We start from the raw sequence: 21,750 nt of genomic DNA, 5'->3' as shown, positions 1-21,750 counted from the left end.
AACGTCGTGAGAATTATTTTAATATGTTTTATTTTTATTATTTTATTATTTCCCTTCTACGGGACTTTACCGAAAAAACCAAGAAGATTAATCCCTGCAGTCACGAAAGCTTTTAATCGAAATTTAAGACTCGGAGCGTTGTGCAGTGTAGTCTTGTGGTCACGTGACGCGCCCGCAAGTCATGATACCTTCCCGCTGTCTGAGCAGCGCAGCATTGCGCCTGCACACGCAATCCTGTTGTGGCGTGCTGCCTCCTCAATCGTTCACGCAGCGTTTCGGAGTTTAAGCTCGTGGATTGACAATGACTGATGATGACGATGATTATTATTATAATAATTGTGGACGGTGTTTTCCCCATGTGCTCCGGTTTACTTCCACGTGAAAGTACCGATTAATTGGCCAATTACGCCTTCACACACACACACGTATAGGACTGCAGAGCTCAGGCGCTTGTTGGCACTGGCCTGCCGCTTTGTTATTATTCACGCCTCTTGCGTCGCTCTCCGTCTCTGCGAGAGCGAGCGGACACCGCGCGACGCATCACAAGTTGACATTATATCCTTCCCTGCGAAATCTCCTGGTTTTCGCACGACGGCGAATGGCATCTGGTTTGCATTACTTCGGACACAGGGAGCACATCCAATGTGTCTGCAGTGTTTTGATTTCCCCCCCCCCCCCCCCCCCCCCATTGCCTTGGGCAGTATCGTCTCCTTCGAAAAGCCACAAATCTGGCCACAAAGTTTATTTTGGCTGCTATAAATGTCTGTTCAGCACCCTCTGTGCATGTCAATTACGTTTGGGTGGTGCTGTTGTGGGCGTGTGTTATTTTTCATTACCACCACCTGAGTCGAAACTTCGTTGTAAGTTGCGAGTTTTGTGTTTCCACGGTGTTTGCACTCGGGCGCGAAAAGTGCAAGTGCATGGGACTCATTTGTCGGTACAAATAAGTCTCTTGTCTGGATCAGCTACCAATCCCCCCCCCTCCCCTCACCTGTTTGGTGCCTGGCATTATGATTTGCATTGCTGGCACGATCAGGATGGGGATGGTTTAGTTCCATTTTTTTTTACCTTTTCCTATACTTTGCAATCCTTTCGTGTGTTTTTGTACTGTTTGTTGTAACGGTCTTACCCCGTGCCATTGTGAAGAAAAATTGCTTCATAGCTCATCGGATTCCTCCAGGCGAAATAAAGATTCCGATTATGATTACACGAATTACATCGATTACATCGATTGATCATAATCAATGTATTTGTGGTCGATTTATTTATTTATTTAAAATATTCGTGCAATCGTAAATCCGAATAGTGAACGCGGTGATCGGTAACCTGGGTTTCCGTGTTCATCCTACGATGCGCAAACCATGGCGCTACAGTCTGTTGCACGTAAGACGCTTCGCATTTAAAATCTTAATATGTTGTGTAGCAATGTCACTTGACTGTGTGTCTGTGCGTGTGTGTGACTGCGTGGAGAGTGGTCGTGTAGCGGTTAGCGCTACGCTGAGTTCGATTCCTGCTCACGGCCAACACCAGTGACGATGATCTTAACCGGTCCTGGGCCTCCCCTAGGTCGACTCAGCCCTAAATGAGTACCTGGTGCGGTGTGTAAACATCGCCACCGGGGAGACAAAGGAGGTCGGGCGTGTTGCTGACCATTTCACCCCCTTCGTGTGCTGTGCCGGCTTTTGTAGGTGCTCGCTAACAGCACTTGCCCCAAGAGTATGTTACAGGCTTTCTGGGGAATCTTTGTCTCTGTGTGACTGCGAGGAGGCGCTCTCTTCGAGTGAACTGTGCTGCAGTCTGTAAGCGCGCGAGTTTCGAAGGATATTGGGTGCCACGGTGCAGAGAGGTTAGCTCCCTCGCCCGAAATTGCATGAGGACGTGGGTTCGATCCCGACGCTGACGCCTGTTGCATATTTGGAGTTTGCGTGTGTGTCTCTCTCTTCACTGTGGTTGTGTGGATTTTTCTCCGGGTCCTCCGGTTTTACCCTCCACATTTAGAATCAACATCGCGCTTTGAAGAGTATTTATTTGGCTGCTATAAATTTCCACGCGACGATAAACCACTTGGGTGAGCAATCATTTGTGGCCAGGTCGCTTCTGAAAAAGAGCTGCATAGCTCAGTGGGGCCTTACCTGGTAAAATAAAAATAGTTGCAAGCTATGGCCTCTCATAGGACGACACCCGAGTACATGGTGCAGCGTTGTAACGTCAGCGTCGGGGAGACAAAGGCACCTGAAGCGTTCAGGTGACCCCAGAACCCCACCTGTGTTCCATGCAGACAATGCTCTAATGGACGCCCGTTAACAGAACTTACCCTCACAATCTTTCCGGGCTAAAAGAGGCATATTTGTTGCGTGCACGTTGCGCGTGCGTTTGACGTGCATGTTTGAGTTACGCTCGCGGACATCACCGGCGACGATTATCCGAATTGGTCATGGGTCCCCCCTAGGTCGACTCGGCCTTAAACGAGTACCTGGTGTGATGTGTGAACATCACCACTGGGGAGACAAAGGCAGGCAGTGGGTGGCACTGGCTACGCCACCCACTCTCGTGCTGCTCTGCTTGGTAAGATGCTCGCGAATGACACTTTGATGTGCGAGGATCTTTAACCGGGGATCTTTGTCAGTGTGTGTACGCGTGTGTACGCGCGCGCACACGCGTTTGGAGAGCGGGGCCGCGGCGATCAACGCCCCGCGCCACGAGCTCACCAACCCGCTGCTCGATTCCCACTCACGGCCACCAACACCCGGTGACGATTACCTGAACCGGTCGTGGGCCTTCCCCTGGGTCGACTCGGCCTCTCCACGAGGGGGACAATAGGCGGCCGGGCGTGACGCTGGCCGCCACCCAACCCCCTCGTGTGCCGTGCCGGCCTTTATAGGTGCCGCTCGCTAACAGCACTTGCCCCGAACAGTCTGTTACAGGCTATATGGGGCGGGGGTGGGTCTTCGTCTTTTACGCTACATGTAGGGCTGGTGTTATAAATATGGAATCAGCTGAATGATTAAAGGAGTGCGCCTGGGCCACGTGAAGTTGTAGGACAGAATGCCCTCTACCCCGTGCACATGGTCACAGTGTACGTCATGCAATACCAAACCGGATTCTCGCGATGGCCTTGTGCTAATGAAAGACATCAATTGTTTGCTCAACATTTATTTTTGTAGTTGTTTCTCACCCACCCCTATTTTATCCCGATTATGCCACCGCCGTCACGCCACTTAAGCATCCACGGTTATCTTAGCGCAGGGCAGCGTTGATTTTTTTTCGTGTCGGGGAATGGTAAGCCACCAAAGTGGATATCATAGAGCTACCTCGTGAGGTCCTTTTAAATGATCCTCTGCTCCACAGAGTAACGGGCAAAACCACGGCCTGGATTCGAACTCAGCTGTGCCCTCCGAGCCAGCCTCTCAATACAAACTCCTTTCATTTATCATCACCGTCATCAGCCACGGTCAATCCACTGCTGGCTGAAAGCCTCCCCAATCCACCATTCATGGTCATTGCGATGTAGCAATCCCCGCCTAGCACCCGCTCACGAGCTGACGTAATCGCTCCGTGAACGTCTTCAATTTGGACGCGTCGTCTTGTCGAAATGCAGCTTGAGTGGTTGTTCACTTTGCCGGGCCTTGGTTTAGCCAATGAGGGCTGGTTGCTCAAGACGTTGTCGGATCGATCGGTAACGCAGCGCTTTTTCTAACCTCCCGTGAACGGGCCCCGTAACATTTTCGTTCTCGCGCGGTACATTCGCAGCGAATCTGCTGGGCATTAGCGCTGCCAACCTGAACACGCCCGTGCCAAGCGCGTGGCGACGTGTCTCCCGGTGGGATGAACTAAATGGCACTTGGAATTATTGTTTTCCAAGTGAAATGCTGTGGCATTTTAAAATTTAAATTCTCCGCCGCTTGACAGCGTGTCCTGCGCTAAATTGAACGTACTCGGGGTGGGGGGGAGGCCTTGAGTTTCAGAGGCGGTTCTAATGGGGAGGGGGCACGACACGGCGAGGCCCCGAGTGACTGTCGCTTGGCATGTCCGTGTGTCTGTGTGTGTGCGGGGAGCGGTGGTGTAGCGGTTAGCGCGTTGCGCTACGAACCTGGCAAACCTGGGATCGATTCCCACTCATGGCCAACACCGGTGACGATCTGAACCGGCCCTGGGCCTCCCCTAGGTCGACTCGGCCTCAAATGAGTACCTGGTGCGATGTGTAAACATCGCCACTGGGGAGACAAAAGCGGCCGGGCGTGGTGATGGCCACCCACCCCCTCGTGTGACGTGCCAGCCTTCATAGGTGCTGCTCGCTAACATAATTTTCCCCAACAGTCTGTAGGCTATACGTGGGATCTTTGTTTTTGTTGTCGTGTTCATGGTGGGGGTAGGGGGGGGGGCACCGGCACGTGTCTCCCCCGATGATTTACGCTTCGGATTTGCATCGCGGTCAAATATTGATGATGGTGCGAATAATTTTTGGTCAAAAATCATCGCAGTCTCGGATAGGCCGGCAAGCCTGGCCATTCACCCGAGGTAAACTTTGTACGTTTCATTTTTGTCATCTTCATCATCATCAGTGGTTGCAGCAGCAGCGGCGGCAGCAGGAGTTGCGGCCATATTTAGTCCACTGCTGGATAAAGGACTCCCCAAATCCGCCACCATTTCTCGCACTCCAGCAGTTTAGCTTGTCGTCCTTCCCCCACACCTCCGATTAGCACGGTTGGCTACGTACGGTGCGAAAGAAGTTCAACGTACGTACAATACATACAGCAGTGGACGTCCTGTGGGATTAGACCGTCTGCCTTCTTCGCGAAGTCGCCTTGCCCAGATGCACTTGCTCACTTTCTTTTTTTCACGAGTCGTTCGGTGAGAGTGGATGCTTTGATTTTCGGAGTTGCGCACTAGAATACACGCGCCTCCATTGGCCGCCGCAACGCCGTCCTTCCCGGTCGTCTAAACGTAAGCCGGTCTACGAATGTAAAAGATAAGGTCAGGGCTGCTTCACCGTTCTTGACCGCACGACTCGGTTGCCATTGATAAGGTGAAGGAGGTGGGTACCCAGCGACGGGTCGGTGATCACTCCCCACTGATGTCGGACGTAGCCAGGAATCAAACTCGCATCCCTCTGTTTATAGCGCGGTGCGAGCAAACCCGACGCGCCTCCGGTGCAACATGCATCTCATTTGTCGTTCTCTGTCTCTCCCCGTGCCCGCGTGTGTGCGTGCCCGCATGCGTGCGTGTGTTTGCCCGCGTGTGCTTGCCTGCGTCCGCGTGCGCATGCGTGTGTGCCCGCGCTTGTGTGTGCGTGTGCCTGTGTCCGCGTGCGTGCGTGCCCGCGTGTGTGTGTGCGTGTGTCCGCGTGCGTGTGTGCGTGTGCCTGCGTCCGCATGCGTGTGTGTGTGCGTGTGTGCCCGCGTGCCGCTCTAGATGTTGACGATGTGGCGGGGTTCCCGGGCCCTGGCGGCGGGGTGGACGCCGTGGGTGCGGCCACAAACGCGCCCATCGCCATCCCCTGCCACGCGTCCGCCTCGGGCCACGCCGCCACGTTCTGCTCCCCGCCACGGGCAAACCACGGCACGGTATGGACCCACCGCGTTGGCCACCTGTGTGTGTGTGTGTACCTGGCGACCCGAGTTCGATTCCAGCTCACGACCAACATTGGTGACGATTTCCTGCACCAGTTTTTGGGCCTTCCGTAGGTTGGCTCGGTCCCAAATGAGTACCTGCTGCGATGCGTAAACATCGCCACCAGGGAGACAAAGGCGGCCTGGCATGTGCCGCTAAGTCTGTTAACATGCTATATGTGGGTTGAGGGTGGGGGGCGGTTGCCCTTTGTCCTGCAATATTGAAAGACAAGACAAGATGCTGTCGAGTAGTGGGGGTGACGCACGCTGCGGAGAGAGGCTGTGGGGGTTACTGCAACGTGGGCCTTACCTGTTCAAATAATAACGGTTCGCAGTTTTATATTTTCCGAGCCCGTCGTGCCAGCGCGTGTGTGCGTGCTCCTCCACCCTCTGCTCAGGGCTACGCCGGCCCCAGCGGCGAGCCAGGAGGGGAGGTGACCTACAGCTACCTGCACGGCCCCGGCGGCTCGTCAGGCGCCCCGCCGGCGGGGGGCGCCGGCTCGCGACAGCAGATGCCGGTGTTTGAGTGCCCCAGCATCCAGATCACGTCCATTTCGCCGCGGCGCCACGACATGGACGTGATGGAGGAGGGAGGGGACGGGGGCCCTCCTGGCGGCGGCGGCGGCGTGGACGGGGCGAGGGCCCTGCACGAGGGCAGGGAGAGGGGCAGGTGGGTCCCCGTGGTGGAGAGATGTTGTCTCCCTCGCCTGGTATGCAGGAGGTCGTGGGTTTTCGATCCCGACCCTGATACCTCTTGTATATTTGGAGTTTGCGTGTTTCTCTCTCTCTGTCCGTAGTGAAATGTTAACTACCTCGCCTGGTATGCAGGAGGTCGTGGGTTTCGATCCCGACCCCTGACACCTCTTGTATATTTGGAGTTTCCGTGTTATCTCTCTTGCCGTGGTGGCGTGGATTTTTCTCCGGGTTGGCTCCGTACGGTGCGAAAGAAGTTCAACATACATACATACATGCGTTTCGAGTATTTGGCTGCTGTAAATTTCCACGTGATAAGCCATTTCGTTGAGTTATCATTTATGGCGCAGAGCTAATAGCTCCGTGGGCTTTACCTGGTAAAATTAATTTAAAAAAATATTTGGTTAATACGTCCCAGGGCCATCGTGGAAATGAGGTTACAACATAACCTGGTCTCTTGCTGGGTTTTCACCTGGTCAAACAAAATGAATTTAACTAAGCTGCCTCGCACGCCCGTCAGGAAATGGCTGGACGCGGTAAACACGGTGGTAAAATTAATATCGTACGCGCTGAGACCTCAACGTAACGTCAACGCGACCGCGTCATTAGTGAGCAGCAGGGCCACGCGCGAAGACGTGGAGATAGGAGCAATGCGGGGAAGAGTGGAGTGAGAGGTGCGGATGAGCGGAGTGAGATGTGGGGATGAGTGGAGTGCGATGTGGGGATGAGTGGAGTGAGACGGAGGGATGAGTGGAGTGAGGTGTGGGATGTGAGTGGCATGAAAGTTGTGGAGTGACATGAGGTGCGGTAAGAGCTTCGAGATGTGCGGAGTGAGAGGCGCGAGATGTGTCGAGTGCGATGCGGTGGGGGATGAGTTGAGTGAGGTGTGCGAGAGATCGGTGAAGTGAGACGTGGACGATGTTTCGCCGCGTTCAAAACGGAGGTTCCAATCGACGATCCTCATGGAGGAGGGTCCCCTCCCCATCCTACCCCCTCTCCCCCCGTACCCCCCCCCCTCACCAGAAGCCGCGACCAGCTGTACCTGTCGCTGGAGCACGGCTTCTACCGCGAGTCGGCGCTGAGCTTGAGCCCGGCGAGCAGCGTGTCGTCCCGCAGCTGCTTCTCCGACGCATCGTCGCTCGAGTCGTACTCGTACGCGTGCGACGACGTCGAGGCGGAGCTCAACGAGGCGACGTCGCGCATCGGCCTGCACGCCGCGTCGCCCCTCTCCGCGTCGCCCCTCCCCTCGCCCGGCGGCTCCCCGCACCTCGGTTCGCTCGACGACGCCTGGGCACATCTGCCGCATCAGCAGCACCAGCTGCAGCTGCAGCAGCAGCAGCATCAGCAGCAGCAGCACTACCATCAGCAGCACCACCAGCAACAGCAGCCTCCGTCCTATGGCACACACCTACAGGTGAGCAGCCAGAGACATCTGTGACGTTATTGGCGCGTTACAATTGTACGTTGTCGTTGTAATGCAGAAGTCATGTGGACGGGTTTACTGTCCACATTACTTCTGCCTCTGTTATGGGTTTACCCGCGTAGATCCCCTCCCCCCCCCCCCACAACATTTAAATGGATAGAACCGCGTGCAGAGCAATTGCTGATTTGTCGTTAGCCGCGTCTCTACGCTGCGCAGAAACATCACGCGCAAGGCACTCGTGTCGGGTGGTGGAGGGTTTCGACACATTTCTACTTACGCAATCTAACCCAACAACCTTTATTATGGACAGTATTATTATGCTCTGCAGTGCTGCGCAGTAACGTCTGTAGCATTGGATTGTGGGTTCCCTGATTAGCTTGTGATTTTCGCTGTTTATATTTGTGGGGTTTTTTTCCCACCTTTTTTGTTGCTTATTATATTTGTATAATATAAAAAGCAATCGCATGTTTTTGCCCGCTACAATATTATCAGGTGAATCAATCGGTGATCTCAGTGTATATGTATACACACACACACAATTACCATGTTTGATATTCGTCAGAGCACTGCAGTCTCTAATAACGTTACTCAACTCTCTGAGCCTGTGCCTTCATCCAGACTGTCAATTTTATCTGGTCACAGTCGGTTGCGCTTAAGTCTTTGGTCGGCAGCCGTAGTCACCTTCAAGATCGATGCTTTGCACCTGCTCGCAGTCACCACAACCTACGATTTTTTGACACTTGTCGACGAATATTCCCGCGACGAATTCTGCCAACAAATTCGACACTGGTGTTGGCTGTGTGTAAAGAAGGGGCGGGGGGGGGGGTGTCGTGCGGGCGGTAACGTAGGGTGGTAGCGTAGCGCAACTGGCACGGGGTTTCTGGTGCAAAACATGAAATGGGGCTTTCCCCCGTCCAACTTCAGCCCTTGCTCTTCGTATCCCTGCACCTGCGGGGCCCGTTGTGGGCATGCCGCGTGCGTCACCCTCCTCTTCCTCGCACAGCCGAGGTGCTTGCGTAGCGAGCGGCCATCTTGTCCCCGGTGCCAGATAATAAATAAATAAAGGCGTCTCTCTAAATAAATTTATACTCAGAAATCGAACAGCACGTTAACCTAACAACAGCAACAACCGCCATTCGCAACTAAGTGGCGGTGATGTCACCGCGGCACTTGTGCCAGGTTAGGTGCACTGTTTAAGGCCACGTGAAGTGTCGAATGCCCGCTGGCAAGCGGTGCCATGGGTTGACCGATTGAGATGACTGGCGCACGCACACAAACAAAGACAAAGATCCCCATATAGCCTGGAACAGACTGTTGGGGCAAGTGCTGTTAGCGAGCACAAACACGTGCACGACCACCGCAGTCACTTTCCGCCGCTTGCAGGAGGCCATTTGAGTAACGCCTCTTGACGCACGCGTGCGCGTGTGCGTGCGCCGCAGGTATCCCCGCGCCACTCCCCCAGTGGCTCCCCCCGCACCAGCGTCACGGAGGAGAACTATCTGAGCCCGAGGCCCTCGTCGCCGTGCGGCAAGCGACGGCACTCGGGCTCCGACGCCTCGGCCCCCTCGCCGTCGCGCACTCCCTCCCCGCTGCCGTCTCCCCGCTCGCTCGGTCTGGCCGAGCCCGCGGGCCCTCCCTTCCTCACGCCCGTGCCGTCCGGAAACGGCTGCGGCGGCGGCGGAGGAGGAGGCGGCGGCGGCGGGGGCAGCTGCTCGCCGACCGGCGCCTCTCCCGACTTGGGGCCCATGCCGGGAGCCGCCGTGCTGGACATCTCGGAGAGCGTGCCGCCAAAGGCTCGCCGCACGTCGCTCGACCAGGCCTCGGCGGGCAGCGGCGGCGGCGTTGGCGACGAGAGGGACTCGCCGTGCGACAGTTTCCAGCAGCTCTGCGCCAAGAAAGATCTGCCGCCCGTGCTGGCGTCGCCCGGCTTGCACATGGCCGGAGACAACTTCCTGGCGGTGCCGCCGCTCTTCTCGTGGAAGAGCAAGGTGTCGGGGGGAGGAGGAGGTGGTGGTGGTGGTGGCGCCGGCAGCTGCGGAGGTGCGAGCCACATGCCGCTCTTCAGGTGAGCGCTCGTCCTGCGTGGCGCGCTGCGTCGCGCCCCTTTGTCGAAGGCCGGGTGAACGAAGGCCGCCCCCCCCACCCCCACGTCGTGTCGGTCATTGAGGGTCCTGACCATGCTGGTCAGTGCAGGTGGTTGAAGTGGTGTCCACTGATGTTTTCTACGGCCGAGTTTAGAGGGTAGCGCATTATAACCACGGAATCTCCTCCGCACTCTGGGTTGCATAAACGGGATTGCAATTTTATGGAGTGTGAAACCTCTTGTCCGTGTGACCCCTCTTATCTGCCGGTGCACCCGTTCGCCGGTGTTTACCCTTAGCAAGCACCCCTCTTTCCACTGCCACATCTGAACCGTGCCAGCACGCGTCGCTCGCGGCACGGCTTATCCACTCGCTATTTTTCCGAGCCGTGCCGCATGGCACCGCCGGGTGTCAGAATCCTTTCCTTGCCGAGGGCCCAACGCGACTTTCAGATATCTTTTTGACCGGGCCACGCATTAGCGCACTCGCGCCTCCGTCACGGCAAGCGAAGGCCCTTGCGGTGGCAGAGGAGGCGGCTCGAGAGGGCTAAAGTTAGAAACGCAGAGTGTCACCCGGTCGGATGCATTCCCCTGTGATGCCACTGCGTAGGTTCCCTCCCGGTCACGCCGTGTGGCCCCCCCCCCCACACCGTGTGTGTGAGTGCGCGTTGTTGAGGGCTGTGCCACGTGGCGTTCCGCTCGATTGTTCCGACGGTGGAGCACGCGGAGCGCCGGGCATTGTGCAGCACGCAAACTGTTCTCCTCTAGCACCCGATTAGCGCGGCTAAGACGCTCGCAGCGACACACAGCGGAATCAGAATTTTTACTTAGCAGCGAAGCTCTTCTTTCACCGATGATCCAGCAGGGTATCGTATGCGTGGCCGTTTCGAAGTTGGTGGCTCTCGCGTGAACTTTGGGCCGTTGTACGACCGAAGCGACGATCGTGACGCGGAGTGCCCCACGTGGTTCGTTTGCGTCAGGAGCACGTCGCTGCCGTCCCTGGACTGGCAGCTGCCGAGCGCGGCCGGGCCGTACGAGCTGCGCGTGGACGTTCAGCCCAAGTCGCACCACCGCGCGCACTACGAGACGGAGGGCAGCCGCGGTGCCGTCAAGGCCACCACGGGAGGGCACCCCGTGGTGAAGGTACCCTCCGCCTCACCATCCTCGTCATCCCCATCATCCTCGTCATCCCCATCATCCTCGTCATCATCCTCCACCTATGTCTCCCCCAACGCCTGATGTTCACACATTGCACCAGGGTACTCATTTGAGGTCTAGCCGATCTAAGGGAGGCTCAGAACTGGTTTAGTCATTCGCCGCTGTTTTTTGCGGCGATGAGCGTGAATCGAACTCGGGTCGCCGGCTTCAAAGCGCAGAACACCTGGACCACAGGTGTACGCCACCTCGCCCCAACTCTCTTCTATCGCACGACCGCTCTCGCTGCCTGTGACTCGCACAGCGATTTGCGTGCTAATATTAAACTAAACTATTGTTATTTGACCAGGTAAGGCCCACTGAGCTATGTAGCTCTTTTTCAGAAGCGTCCTGACCAAAATGATAGCTTATCACGTGTAAATGTATAGCAGTAGCCACACACTCTAAATGCGTGACGTAGATTCTAAATGTGGATTGAAAAACCAGAGGACTCGGAGAAAAAATCTACACGACCACGGGGAGAACACGCAAATTCTAGATTTCAAGCCTTCGTGACTGCAAGGATTCATATTCTTAGGTTTTTTCGGTAAAGTCACGTAGGTAAAAAATTAAAATTGATAGCTGTATCAAGTGTATCAAGTGATACAGCTATCGTGCTGTGACTGTTCCACCTGAAGACGGAAGCTTGTGTTGCCTCCGAAACGTCGTGATTTTTTATTTTTTTTATTTTACTTTTTATTAATTTACATTTTTTACCTACATGACTTTACCGAAAAAACCTAAGAATAAAGAACACGCAAACTCCAAATGTACAGGCATCAGGGTCTGGATCGAGCCCACAACCTCCTGTATACCGGGCGAGGTAGTTAACGTCTCGCCCACGCTGGCATCCGACTCGTTCTTCTGCAATTCTCATGCAGCCACCTGTGGGTCTGCCTGAGGACACTTCCAGGTGCTTCCACGATCCACCAACCCTAGCACTTCAAAGCGATTGCACCTCCACGCGGGGCTTCAACACTGGGGCTGCAGAGGGACCCAATGGCACGTGGTGTCCAGGGAAGCATTTTTAGTTCCCTCTTAATCTCTCCCCTAGTTTCAAGTTTCCACGCCGGGAACGTCTAATCGGAAACGAACAATTTTCTCGAGAAAAACAAAATTGAGTTGTGGTGAAAAAAATATAAATGATGGGGATGGGGGGATTCCCGCAGAAACGTAACTGCGAGGGGTTCTTATTTCACTTGCCCGCTCGTCCAGATTAATTATCATAATTTCTTGTCCTCTTCCCGTGTCGTCGTCCAGGCTGTTTGGGGCCCGCTCCAGCGCCGAAGCAATGGAGCGAGTGCCGTAGATCGGCAGCCTCGTAAGGGATTGTGGGATATGCGATCTCACCGTCGGGCAGGGGCGGCCGCGCTCTGGGAGTTGGGGGGGTGTTCATACTCGCGAGTTCTTGCCGGCTGATGCTGGTTGGCTTGCAGATAGGATCCGCAAAGTTCACCCACTGCTTAGGAAGTTATACTGCAGTATAGTTACGTTAAATATGCATGCAACTACCATGCTGGCTACTGACTCAGTATCCAGCCTACCGTTCGTAGATACTCTGTATTGAAACGTTCAGGCATCGGCACAATCAGCATTTGTCACCCAGCTTGTTGAAGGAGGTAAATGAGGAATTTGAAATATAAGGATTTTGGGGTCGTCTTTCAGCCACATCTAGACACTCTGTGGGTGTCTCTTAGTCACATCTAGACACGCTGTGGGTGCCTCTCAGCTACATGTAGACACGCGTGTATCGTGCACTTTTAAATGTTCCTGTTCACGACCCCCCAACGATTCTCTGAACCGGTCCTGGGCTTCCCCTAGGTCGACTTGGCCTCAAATGAGCACCCGGTGCGGTAGTGTAAACATCACCACAGGGGAGACAAAGGCGGCCGGGCGTGGTGCTGGCCACCCAAGCCCCTCGTGTGCCGTGCCGGCCTTCATAGGTGCTACTCACTAACAGCACTCAACGTCCCAACAGTCTGTTACGGACTACTTCAGCTTTTCTTCCAGAACTGGAAGAAATGGGAAACAGTTAAATTGCCCCACTCACTAGTCGCCATGGAGGCGAAATGTTACATGCCTCGTTTGCGGAGGGATTGATGAACACGAGAATTACGTCTCTAAACGAGCTCTCAACGCATCCGTCGGTAACGCCCGTGGCATTTGGGAGCCTGGTTTTGCCGAGTCTGAATTTCCTCCATATTGCCCTTTTAATATTTTTTGGGAATTTTCGCCAGAATTCACTTTATGAAGAACATATTTAAACCCAGTAATGCACGACTGGTGTGTATTAAATTGGATAACGTTTGGCAGTCCATCCAAACACGCGTGTTCTTTTAGTCAAATATTGATCATGTTTTGGAGCTTTAGCACTCCTCATAATTCAAGCCAATTATGTTTTTTTCCTCAAAACACACAGGATCTGGAACGTACATTTTAAGTGGAAAAAGAACGTCTTAAGTTATTATGATTTAAAATAGATTTTTTTTTTAAGTTGGGCCAATTTTTTTAAATGGACTCCACTTTTAAGTGGCATATCACGTGAAATGTTTACAAGGCATCCAACATTGGTGCCCATTGCTGTACGGCCGCCCCTACGGAGAGGTTTTAACACCTCCTGATAACGATTGCTTGTGTTGCGATCGAAACGTCGTAGTTTTTTCTTTTTTTTGTTATTTTCTTTGAACCTATCTACGTGACTTTACCGAAAGACCCACGAATATAAAAAGTGACGGTGTGAAAACAAAGGTACTCGCAAGACCACCGGATCTACTGGGATGTGTAGCGACTATTAGCTGTGCTTGCATGAATGTCGAACTTCTTTCGCATCTTACGTAGCCAAGCGGGCTAATTGGAGGCGTGGCGAGACGACAGCCGGTACCCAAACGCCGCGTTCCCACGGCGATCGCCGAGACCCAAGCCGTGCCGAGTCATTCCTGGGGCGGCTCGGCACGGCTCACATCCTGCCCCAGTGCCGCCTACCCCCCCCACCCCTGCCACCGCCCGCTGCCCACGCATCCTTCCCTTGGCCGCCGGCAAGCGGCGGAGGGAAGAATAGGGAGCCACGCGGGCATTCGGAATGTATATTCGTTTATTTAGCCGATCTAACGTCCACTTTTTGCGATTCGCCGCCTGCTCTATTTATCAAAACCCGGCCCTGAAAGTTTGACCTACGTGCGAGAGATGTCAGCGAGCGACGCGCGACTCACGAGACCGCGACCGCGGTCCAGGGTGAGCGCGCGAGAGAGGGAGCGTCACCTTCCCCCCCCTTCCCTGTGCCAGCCACGTGGCACAGAGAGAGCGGCGAGCTGCGCTGCCCGGGTGCAGCGTGCAAGGCTGCCGCAAAAGTCCGGCCTCGGTCCACGTGATAAGTTTCGCGGGACTAAACTATAAAAAAATATTTTATGTTAGCAGGTAAGGCTCACCGAGCTGTATGTGTAGGTCACAAATTAAGACTCGGCAAAGTGGCTTTTCACGTGGAAATTTATAGCAGCCAAATACTCTTAAACGCGTGTCGATTCGAAATGCGGAGGGAAAAACCGGAGGACCCGGAGAAAAATCCACACCTCGGTGATAATGCGCAAACTCCATATATACAGCAGGCGTCAGAGTCGGGATCGAACCTACGACCTCCTGCACACCAGGCGAGGCAGATAACATCTCGCCACCGTGGCGTACATGGGCCATCCGTTTTTCTTCCACTTCTGGAATAAAAACTAAATTAGCCTTAACAGACTGCTCGGGTGCTGAGTGCTGTTAGCGAGTAGCACCTATGAAGGCCGGCACGGCACACGAGGGGGTGGGTGGCCAGCACCACCCCCGGCCGCCTTTGTCTCCCCAGTGGCGATGTTTACACACCGCACCAGGTACTCATTTGAGACTGAGTCGACCTAGGGGAGGGCTCAGTGCCGGTTGTGATGATCGTCACTTGGTGTTGGCCACGAGCAGGAATCGAACTCGGGTCTCTGCCGGGTTGTTTCGCGCAGCACAGCTAACCGCTGCACCTCCGCTCCCCACGCGCCGTGCCAAATGCCAAAGAGCAACATTCCCTGGCCTCCTCCGATCACACACACGCACATGCGCACACGCGCGCACACACGCACGCGCTTCCAGACGCACGCAATGTTGCAACGGCTGATTTTGTTGCTCATAATTATTGCGGCATAATTCGAAAAACATGCGCGACGTTTCAACATCAAAATAGCGCCGCTGCCAAATTACGAGCCGTTGTGAGAAATTCCTTTTCTTTTTCATTTGATGTGAAGTTTTTATTTATTTATTCGCGCTGTGCGCAAGTAAATAACGTGCAGCGAGCCAGCCAAGACGTGCCGCTCGCCTGGCATGCGACAAGCGGGTACATCGTTATCTTCAATTAAATTCGATTCTTTTTTTTCCCTCGCTGTACATGAATTAGTGCAAACGCCGGTTACAGGATCAATCGCAGTCCCTTGACTTATTTGGTCAGTGGCTGACTAAACGTTTCACTGCTTTGGGTCGACCGGGCTATGATATGCACAGACTCGGCCTCGGCTGGAATACCACAGGCTGTCCGTAACACGTCAAATTCCTCGTCTAAAACTTCGGGTGATACGGGATGCTGCTACGAAGCATGCCGCCAGATATCTTTGGACCTGACGATGATGACGAGTGCTGGGTTTTTGTCATTGATGATCTGGTGAAAGGGTTTCCCTATGTTGCTTTATCAACTGCCAAATGCCACCCTGTTCGCAATCCTTTATGGCTGTGTTCCTACTTCTTATCTTATCTCCATCTGTGCGTTCTCCTTTTCCCTCTGCGACATATATATAAAAGCCTCCTGCGTTCGATAACCATTCATCATCCCGCCTTGTTTCTAACCTGTTTCAACATTCAATGAGTAAACTAATTTTCTGAACGTACACGCCGATGCAATGCCGGGCGAGGGCCCTCGCCGTGTGGGATTTATCATTGCCATACTTCACCACGCCGGTCACTCGGCGGCACCTTTAGTGAAGGTGCGGGGGGGGGGGGAGAACGCAGACGTGGCAACACAGAAGTACGACGCAGCAATCGATGTTGCTGCCCTCTGCTGCCCACCGCTTGGCAGCAGCCGATGGCAACACTGACACGTGTGACGACCGCCCGTCCGTTCGCTGTCCAGGCCCAAACCTTGCTTAGCTTCTGAGATCTTAACGACATCGGGTGCGATTGTACGTTTCGCGTGTGCGCGTTGACCCTTGCCCCCCCCCTCCCTCCCCTTCTGCTGCCCCCCCCCCCCCTCAGCTCGTCGGGTTTTCCCAAAAGCCCTTGAACCTGCAGATGTTTATCGGCACCGCGGACGAGAGGCTGTTGCGGCCGCACGCTTTTTATCAGGTGATTGTCGCTGTAATTTAAAAAATGTCGAATTAATTTTAATTTTTTTCGATTCTTACTTTTTTTTGCAGCACGGATAAACGTCTGGCGGGGAGGTTACCTGCGTGCGCGCGCGCGATGCGTACTTAATGGAATGTGTCAAATGGTAATTCCAATCCATTTCACAGAGCCATGCAGATTGTCTATGGGTCAGTTTTTTTTATAGAGGAAATAAATGGGATGCATATGAGATCGTAATGTGATGACTAATATAATAACTTCGTATGGTAGTTACGTTGGTCAAAACAACATCGGTAATATAATACAATGTGGAATATTCATGCCATATAAATGCAGATCCATCTCAACATGCCGTACACCTTCTACGATGTGTTATGCATGTAAATGTTTGCACTCAAAATAGCAACGCTTTTCCCAACGTTCTGTTTTTGATTCCCATTACCGAGCCGGGTAAGAGCCCTGCTGAAGTTAGCATCGTACACAATGCTCGTCGCTATCGGCACTGTGCTTCACTGCCGGAAGCAAATTCCAAATTCCTCTGATGGAGACCAGTCCCGTAGAAAAACCACCATTGGCTCCCCACCAAAATATAGACGGCATCACAAAGCGTTGCCCCTTATTCCGCTAACCCTGCCACAATGTTGATGATGATGATGAGTCTCTGTTGATGATAATGATGATGAGTGTGGCTTAATAATTACGATGCATGTGTGGCGATGATGATGATTACGATGATGATGATGGTCATCATGTTGTTGCGTTTCCGCTGTGCTGCTGCTGTGCTGCTGGTGTTTCCGTGCTGCCGTGTGCGGACGCAGGTGCATCGCATCACGGGGAAGACGGTGGCCACCCCGAGCCAGGAGTGTGTGCTGACGGGCACCAAAGTGCTGGAGATCCCCATCCTGCCCGAGAACGGCATGACCGCCTGGTACGCAGCAAACACAGTATCGACACGCGCGCGTAGCCTTAACAAGCTGTTGGGGCAAGTGCTGTTACTGAGCGCCTCATGAAGGGCCGGAACAGCGCACAAGATGGTGGGGTGGCCAACGCCACGCCCGGCCGCCTTTGTCTCCCCAGTGGAGATGTTTACGACATGCAGCCGTACCGGGCACCCATTTGAGGCTGCGTAGACCTAGGGGAGGCCCCAGGACCGGTTCGGATATTCGTCACTGGTGTTGCTGGCCGTGAGCGGGAGTCGCGAACTCAGGTCGCCGGGCTAACCGCTGCACTACCGCTCTCCACACTCACACACACTCACACACACTTATGCGTGGCATGAAGTTGTAACATGGATGTCAACACGCATATATACACAAACGAGCAGGACACTACACATGCGCACAGCAGACGGACGCGCAGGTTACGTTACCCGGCTAATGCACATCCGTCTTTGCCAGGGGAGCCCTTTAAATGCCTTCGTTCCATCCGGCATTCAAGTGTCCGCGAGCTTTCGCACACACCGCCTACGGTTGCGTACGGTGAACTTCTTTCGCACCGTAACGTAGCCGACCGCGCTACTCGGTGGTGCCGGGGGTCGGGGGGGGGACGGCAAACGACGGTGACGGGGGAAGCGTCGTCGTCGCGTGCGTGGGAAGGCACGAAAGCGATCCGCTATCCGTGCAATCGCAATATGAGCGCACAGTATGTCTGTCTGGCCAGAGCGTGTATTGCGGACAGAACCCAGTTAAATGACTGGTGCTGCTGTTCCTTATCGCAAGCCTCCACATTTTGCGAGCGCACGGCTCCGGATGAATCGGCGTGTTTTTTAGCGGAGGGGCAGCCTCCAGGCAGCTTCCATGAGAGCACGAGTGGATGACGTCGTTCTCCCGACAATCACAGCCATTCCTCGAGTCGATTGCAATACCGGGCAAGGTGTTTGCTCTGGGCAGCTCTCTGGCAAGCAAATAAGAGGGATAATACGTGCCGCGTGAAGTTTATTCTAGACATCAAAAGGTGCCACTGTGATCACCGAATCAGTCCTCCCATCATGCATTGCACCCCCACCGTACGGTGGTCTCGCGTGGCCTGCAAGGCACGGTGGGGCGGGCTCATCGAGTGGTCACAATCTCGCGCCTCTTGCCGTCGCACAAACCTCCTTTTGCGTGCGGAATTTCAACTCTTAAACGAGGAGTTGGCATTGAGGTTGCGGTTCTAAGCGAACAGAGGCATTCGGCAGGGAAGAAATGTCAGCGTGGGCTGTTTACGGGAGCCTTTGTATGTACGTATGTTGAACGTCTTTCGCAGTGTACATAACCAATCGTTCTAATCGGATGAGGTAGAACCCTTTGACAAGTGTTTGGGATTCCCACACGGAGGTGGTGTTCCTACTGTCACACCACTCCTCATGTTATACCTCCACTACTATCATACCTCTCCAGGCCGGCTCACTGGCACGCTCACAAACCACCCATCTGCCTATCATTCCATCCGCCCAGATCACAACGATTGAAGGAGCTTAACAGTTTACGGCCGAGATAAACGTTCGAACGGGAGTGTAAACGTGTCATCGGGGAAGATGGGTTTGAGATAGGAATTCAGCGGTGAGATAAAGAAACACAATTCTTAAGTGTGTTTTGGGTTTTGAGCTGAAGGCGAAATGGAGTTACGTTGACGAGGGGAAACTGACGGACGGAGATGTTTATCTCAACAGAAGCAGCTTTGTACCCTTAAGAAATGAGAAGGTTCCAAGGGAGAGAAATCTTTCCTTCGTGATGAGCAAATAGCAAGTCTGATACATCACAACGTTCCGCTCCCGAGCGAACCTCTGGAATGGTGGGTTCCCCGTGCTTCTCTCCCAACGCGCGGGGAATCTCGTGTGCGTTGGCCGCTTTGAGGTTCATTTCGCTGTGGTTTCGCCCGAGATGCGTGGGCAGAGCAAACTTCCACCACAACCCCCCAAAGCCCACGACACCCCCCCCCCCACCATCCTACCCCCGCCCGCCCCCTCCCACCGCAACGGAACTACCAAAACCTCCACGGAGAGCCTTGCTTCACGACGATATCTCAAAAAATTAATTTTGGGTGTTTAAAAAAAGATTGAAACAAAACACCATTGACATTTAAAACTAAAAACCACAAGGAACTGTTATTGTTGTTATTTATTTTTCGGCCTTATTTTTACTCGCATCTTGGCTACGTTTTTTTAAAGCGATGTTAGTCGCGTTGTGGGACGTTCGTAAAAAGTAGACTACAAAAAAACGGAACGCCCGCAATTGCAGTGCGTACCGTGGGGTAATGCCTCGCGCGCTCCCTGCATTCGCATTGAGGTTGCCGCTTTATTGGCATCCGTCGGGATTTTTATTGATTGTGGGAATATGTAATTTGATCTACGGCGCCCAAGCAACTTGGTGGAAATTCCACGTTTTCATTGACAGCTTGCCCAATCTATCCACAGCACGAAGACCACTGTGTAACGTTCTACATTTCGATTTAAAGCTTTCGTATATTTAAGCCCCTTCCCCCCTCCAACCCAGCTTAAATATACGCTGCCAAGCCGGGTTGTGCCCATTCAGATGCTGTCTTCCCGACAGACCTGTTCTTCACCTGAGGACGGCTGTTTGCGTCGTGGCTGAAACGTCGTGAGAATTATGTTATTATGTTTTATTATTATTATTTTATTATTTCCCTTCTACGTGACTTTACCGAAAGAACCAAGAAGATGAACGTTCTATATATTGGTACCCGACTCGTTTCATCGACCTTGGAGGAATGATCGTTGGGAATATGAATGATAAAAAAACCCGCCCATTGTGAGCCAAGTGTGTTGACCACAGCACCATTTGACCGGATAGGAAACATTTACTTTTAATTGTAACGTCGTGCATACTATCTTCACTCGATGAAGAACAGGACTGTTTCCTGGAAATGTAAAGTGGATCTCGTCAGTCAAGTGCGGTCTTTGCCAAATCGGACATGCAGTATCGTGCGTGAGCGTTAATGGGCATCTGTGTCGTTTTCGTCGTTGGCCTCGGTCGATCACCTGCTGGATGAGGTCATCCTCCAAGCCGGTCGAGGAGCAATGTTCACTCCGGTCATCCTCGCAGCAGCAGCAGCAGCAACAGCGGCATTTGGCTGAGCCGTCGAACAAAGACGGTCACAGCATCGCACAGCGCTTTCAGATGCGCTTCTGCGGCCGTCTGGAACGCCAATCCTTTTGATATTAGGAAGCCGCTGGAGCTATGCACTTTCAAATCTCGATTGAACGCTCACCTCTTTAGAACTGCTTTTTGTGTTTAGTTTGGTGTCCTTCCACCCGCAACTTCCGTTGGCTACGTACGGTGCGAAAGAAGTTCAACATACACACAAACAGCACCTTCCTTCGTGATCGCTTTACGGTATAAGAATAGCAGGGATACCAAATGGACCAAATTAACACATTCCTGCGGAGGGAGCTGGTAGGAACGTTGGGTTGCTCGGTCAATGGCCAGGGTCAACGGTGGCGTGGTGTATTCCGCAAATATGTCCGACTGTGAGGGCGGGCACAAGCCGGCGTGAGTAGGTTAAACGTTGAGTTTTATAAGGGCACCACGGGGTGACCAGCCCCTCCCCACCCAGCCCCTCCCCACCCAGCCCCACCCCTCCCACCCCCCACCCAGCCCCTCCCCACCATCCCCACCCAGCCCCTTCCCACTCTCCCCACCCAGCCCCTCCCCACCCAGCCCCTCCCCTCCCCACCCTCCCCTCCCCACCCAGCCCCTGCCTGCACGACGGACGGACGGACACAATAATCCCCTGTGGGCTGGTGTAACCAGGAGGTTCCTACCAGTATTATGATGTTCATCACAGCAGGAGCTAGAATAGATTTCGCGGTAACAGAAATCTCCCATGGTTACGGCGTCAGTATGCCGTGACGATGGGAGATCGTTGCTGCTGCTGCTGACAGCTTGCCGTGTCACCGCAGCGCCGGGTCCTCTCTATTCACCTTGGCGAGCGTTTGCACGCGTTCCGATGAGCACCCTCCTGGAAATAAAATTAAAATAAAGAACTCAAACGCCGATAACGATTCCCAAAACGGGGTTCCGCAGCATGCCGTTCCCCACGGCGACTGTGAGTGGGCGTCATCTGATCTTGGGGAGGGGTGGAAATCGGCCTCGTGGCTACGCTGCTATCAACCGGGATTGCAGCCGGCGATAAAAGCACACCGTTGGCGCCACGGTGGCGAGATGTTGACGACCTCGACTGGTATACAGGAGGTCGTGAGCTCCATCCCGACCCTGACGCCTGTTGCATATTTGGAGTCGGCGTGTCTCTCTCCCCGTGGTCGCGTGGATTTTTTCCCGGGTCCATTCGGTTTTTCCCCTCCAAATTTGCAAACAAAGTTGCGTTTTAGAGTATTTGGCCGCTGTTGTACATTTCCACGCGATAAGCCACTTGGTTGAGCTATCATCTGTGGCCAGGTC

The 21,750-nt window shown here is 53.8% G+C and overlaps 1 protein-coding gene across 2 annotated transcripts in view; it reads left to right on the top strand.

Annotated features, from left to right (window-relative positions):
• LOC133355751 (nuclear factor of activated T-cells, cytoplasmic 1-like) overlaps positions 1–21,750 on the top strand; it is a 156,390-nt gene that overhangs the window by 69,462 nt on the left and 65,178 nt on the right. For both annotated transcript variants that reach the window (XM_061573068.1, XM_061573067.1), the window contains exons 2-8: positions 5,413–5,564; positions 6,008–6,279; positions 7,326–7,716; positions 9,165–9,790; positions 10,786–10,948; positions 16,262–16,351; positions 17,170–17,279. In XM_061573068.1, the coding sequence (XP_061429052.1) occupies positions 5,413–5,564; positions 6,008–6,279; positions 7,326–7,716; positions 9,165–9,790; positions 10,786–10,948; positions 16,262–16,351; positions 17,170–17,279 (1,804 nt within the window). The remainder of the gene's footprint in view (positions 1–5,412; positions 5,565–6,007; positions 6,280–7,325; positions 7,717–9,164; positions 9,791–10,785; positions 10,949–16,261; positions 16,352–17,169; positions 17,280–21,750) is intronic.

The sequence above is a fragment of the Lethenteron reissneri genome, chromosome 52 (genome assembly GCF_015708825.2).
Source record: "Lethenteron reissneri isolate LAM-NWPU_2019-01 chromosome 52, ASM1570882v1, whole genome shotgun sequence".
In the NCBI taxonomy this organism is placed as follows: domain Eukaryota; kingdom Metazoa; phylum Chordata; class Hyperoartia; order Petromyzontiformes; family Petromyzontidae; genus Lethenteron; species Lethenteron reissneri.
The sequence above is the reverse complement of the archived record's forward strand: the minus strand, read 5'-3'. Positions and strand labels throughout refer to the sequence as shown.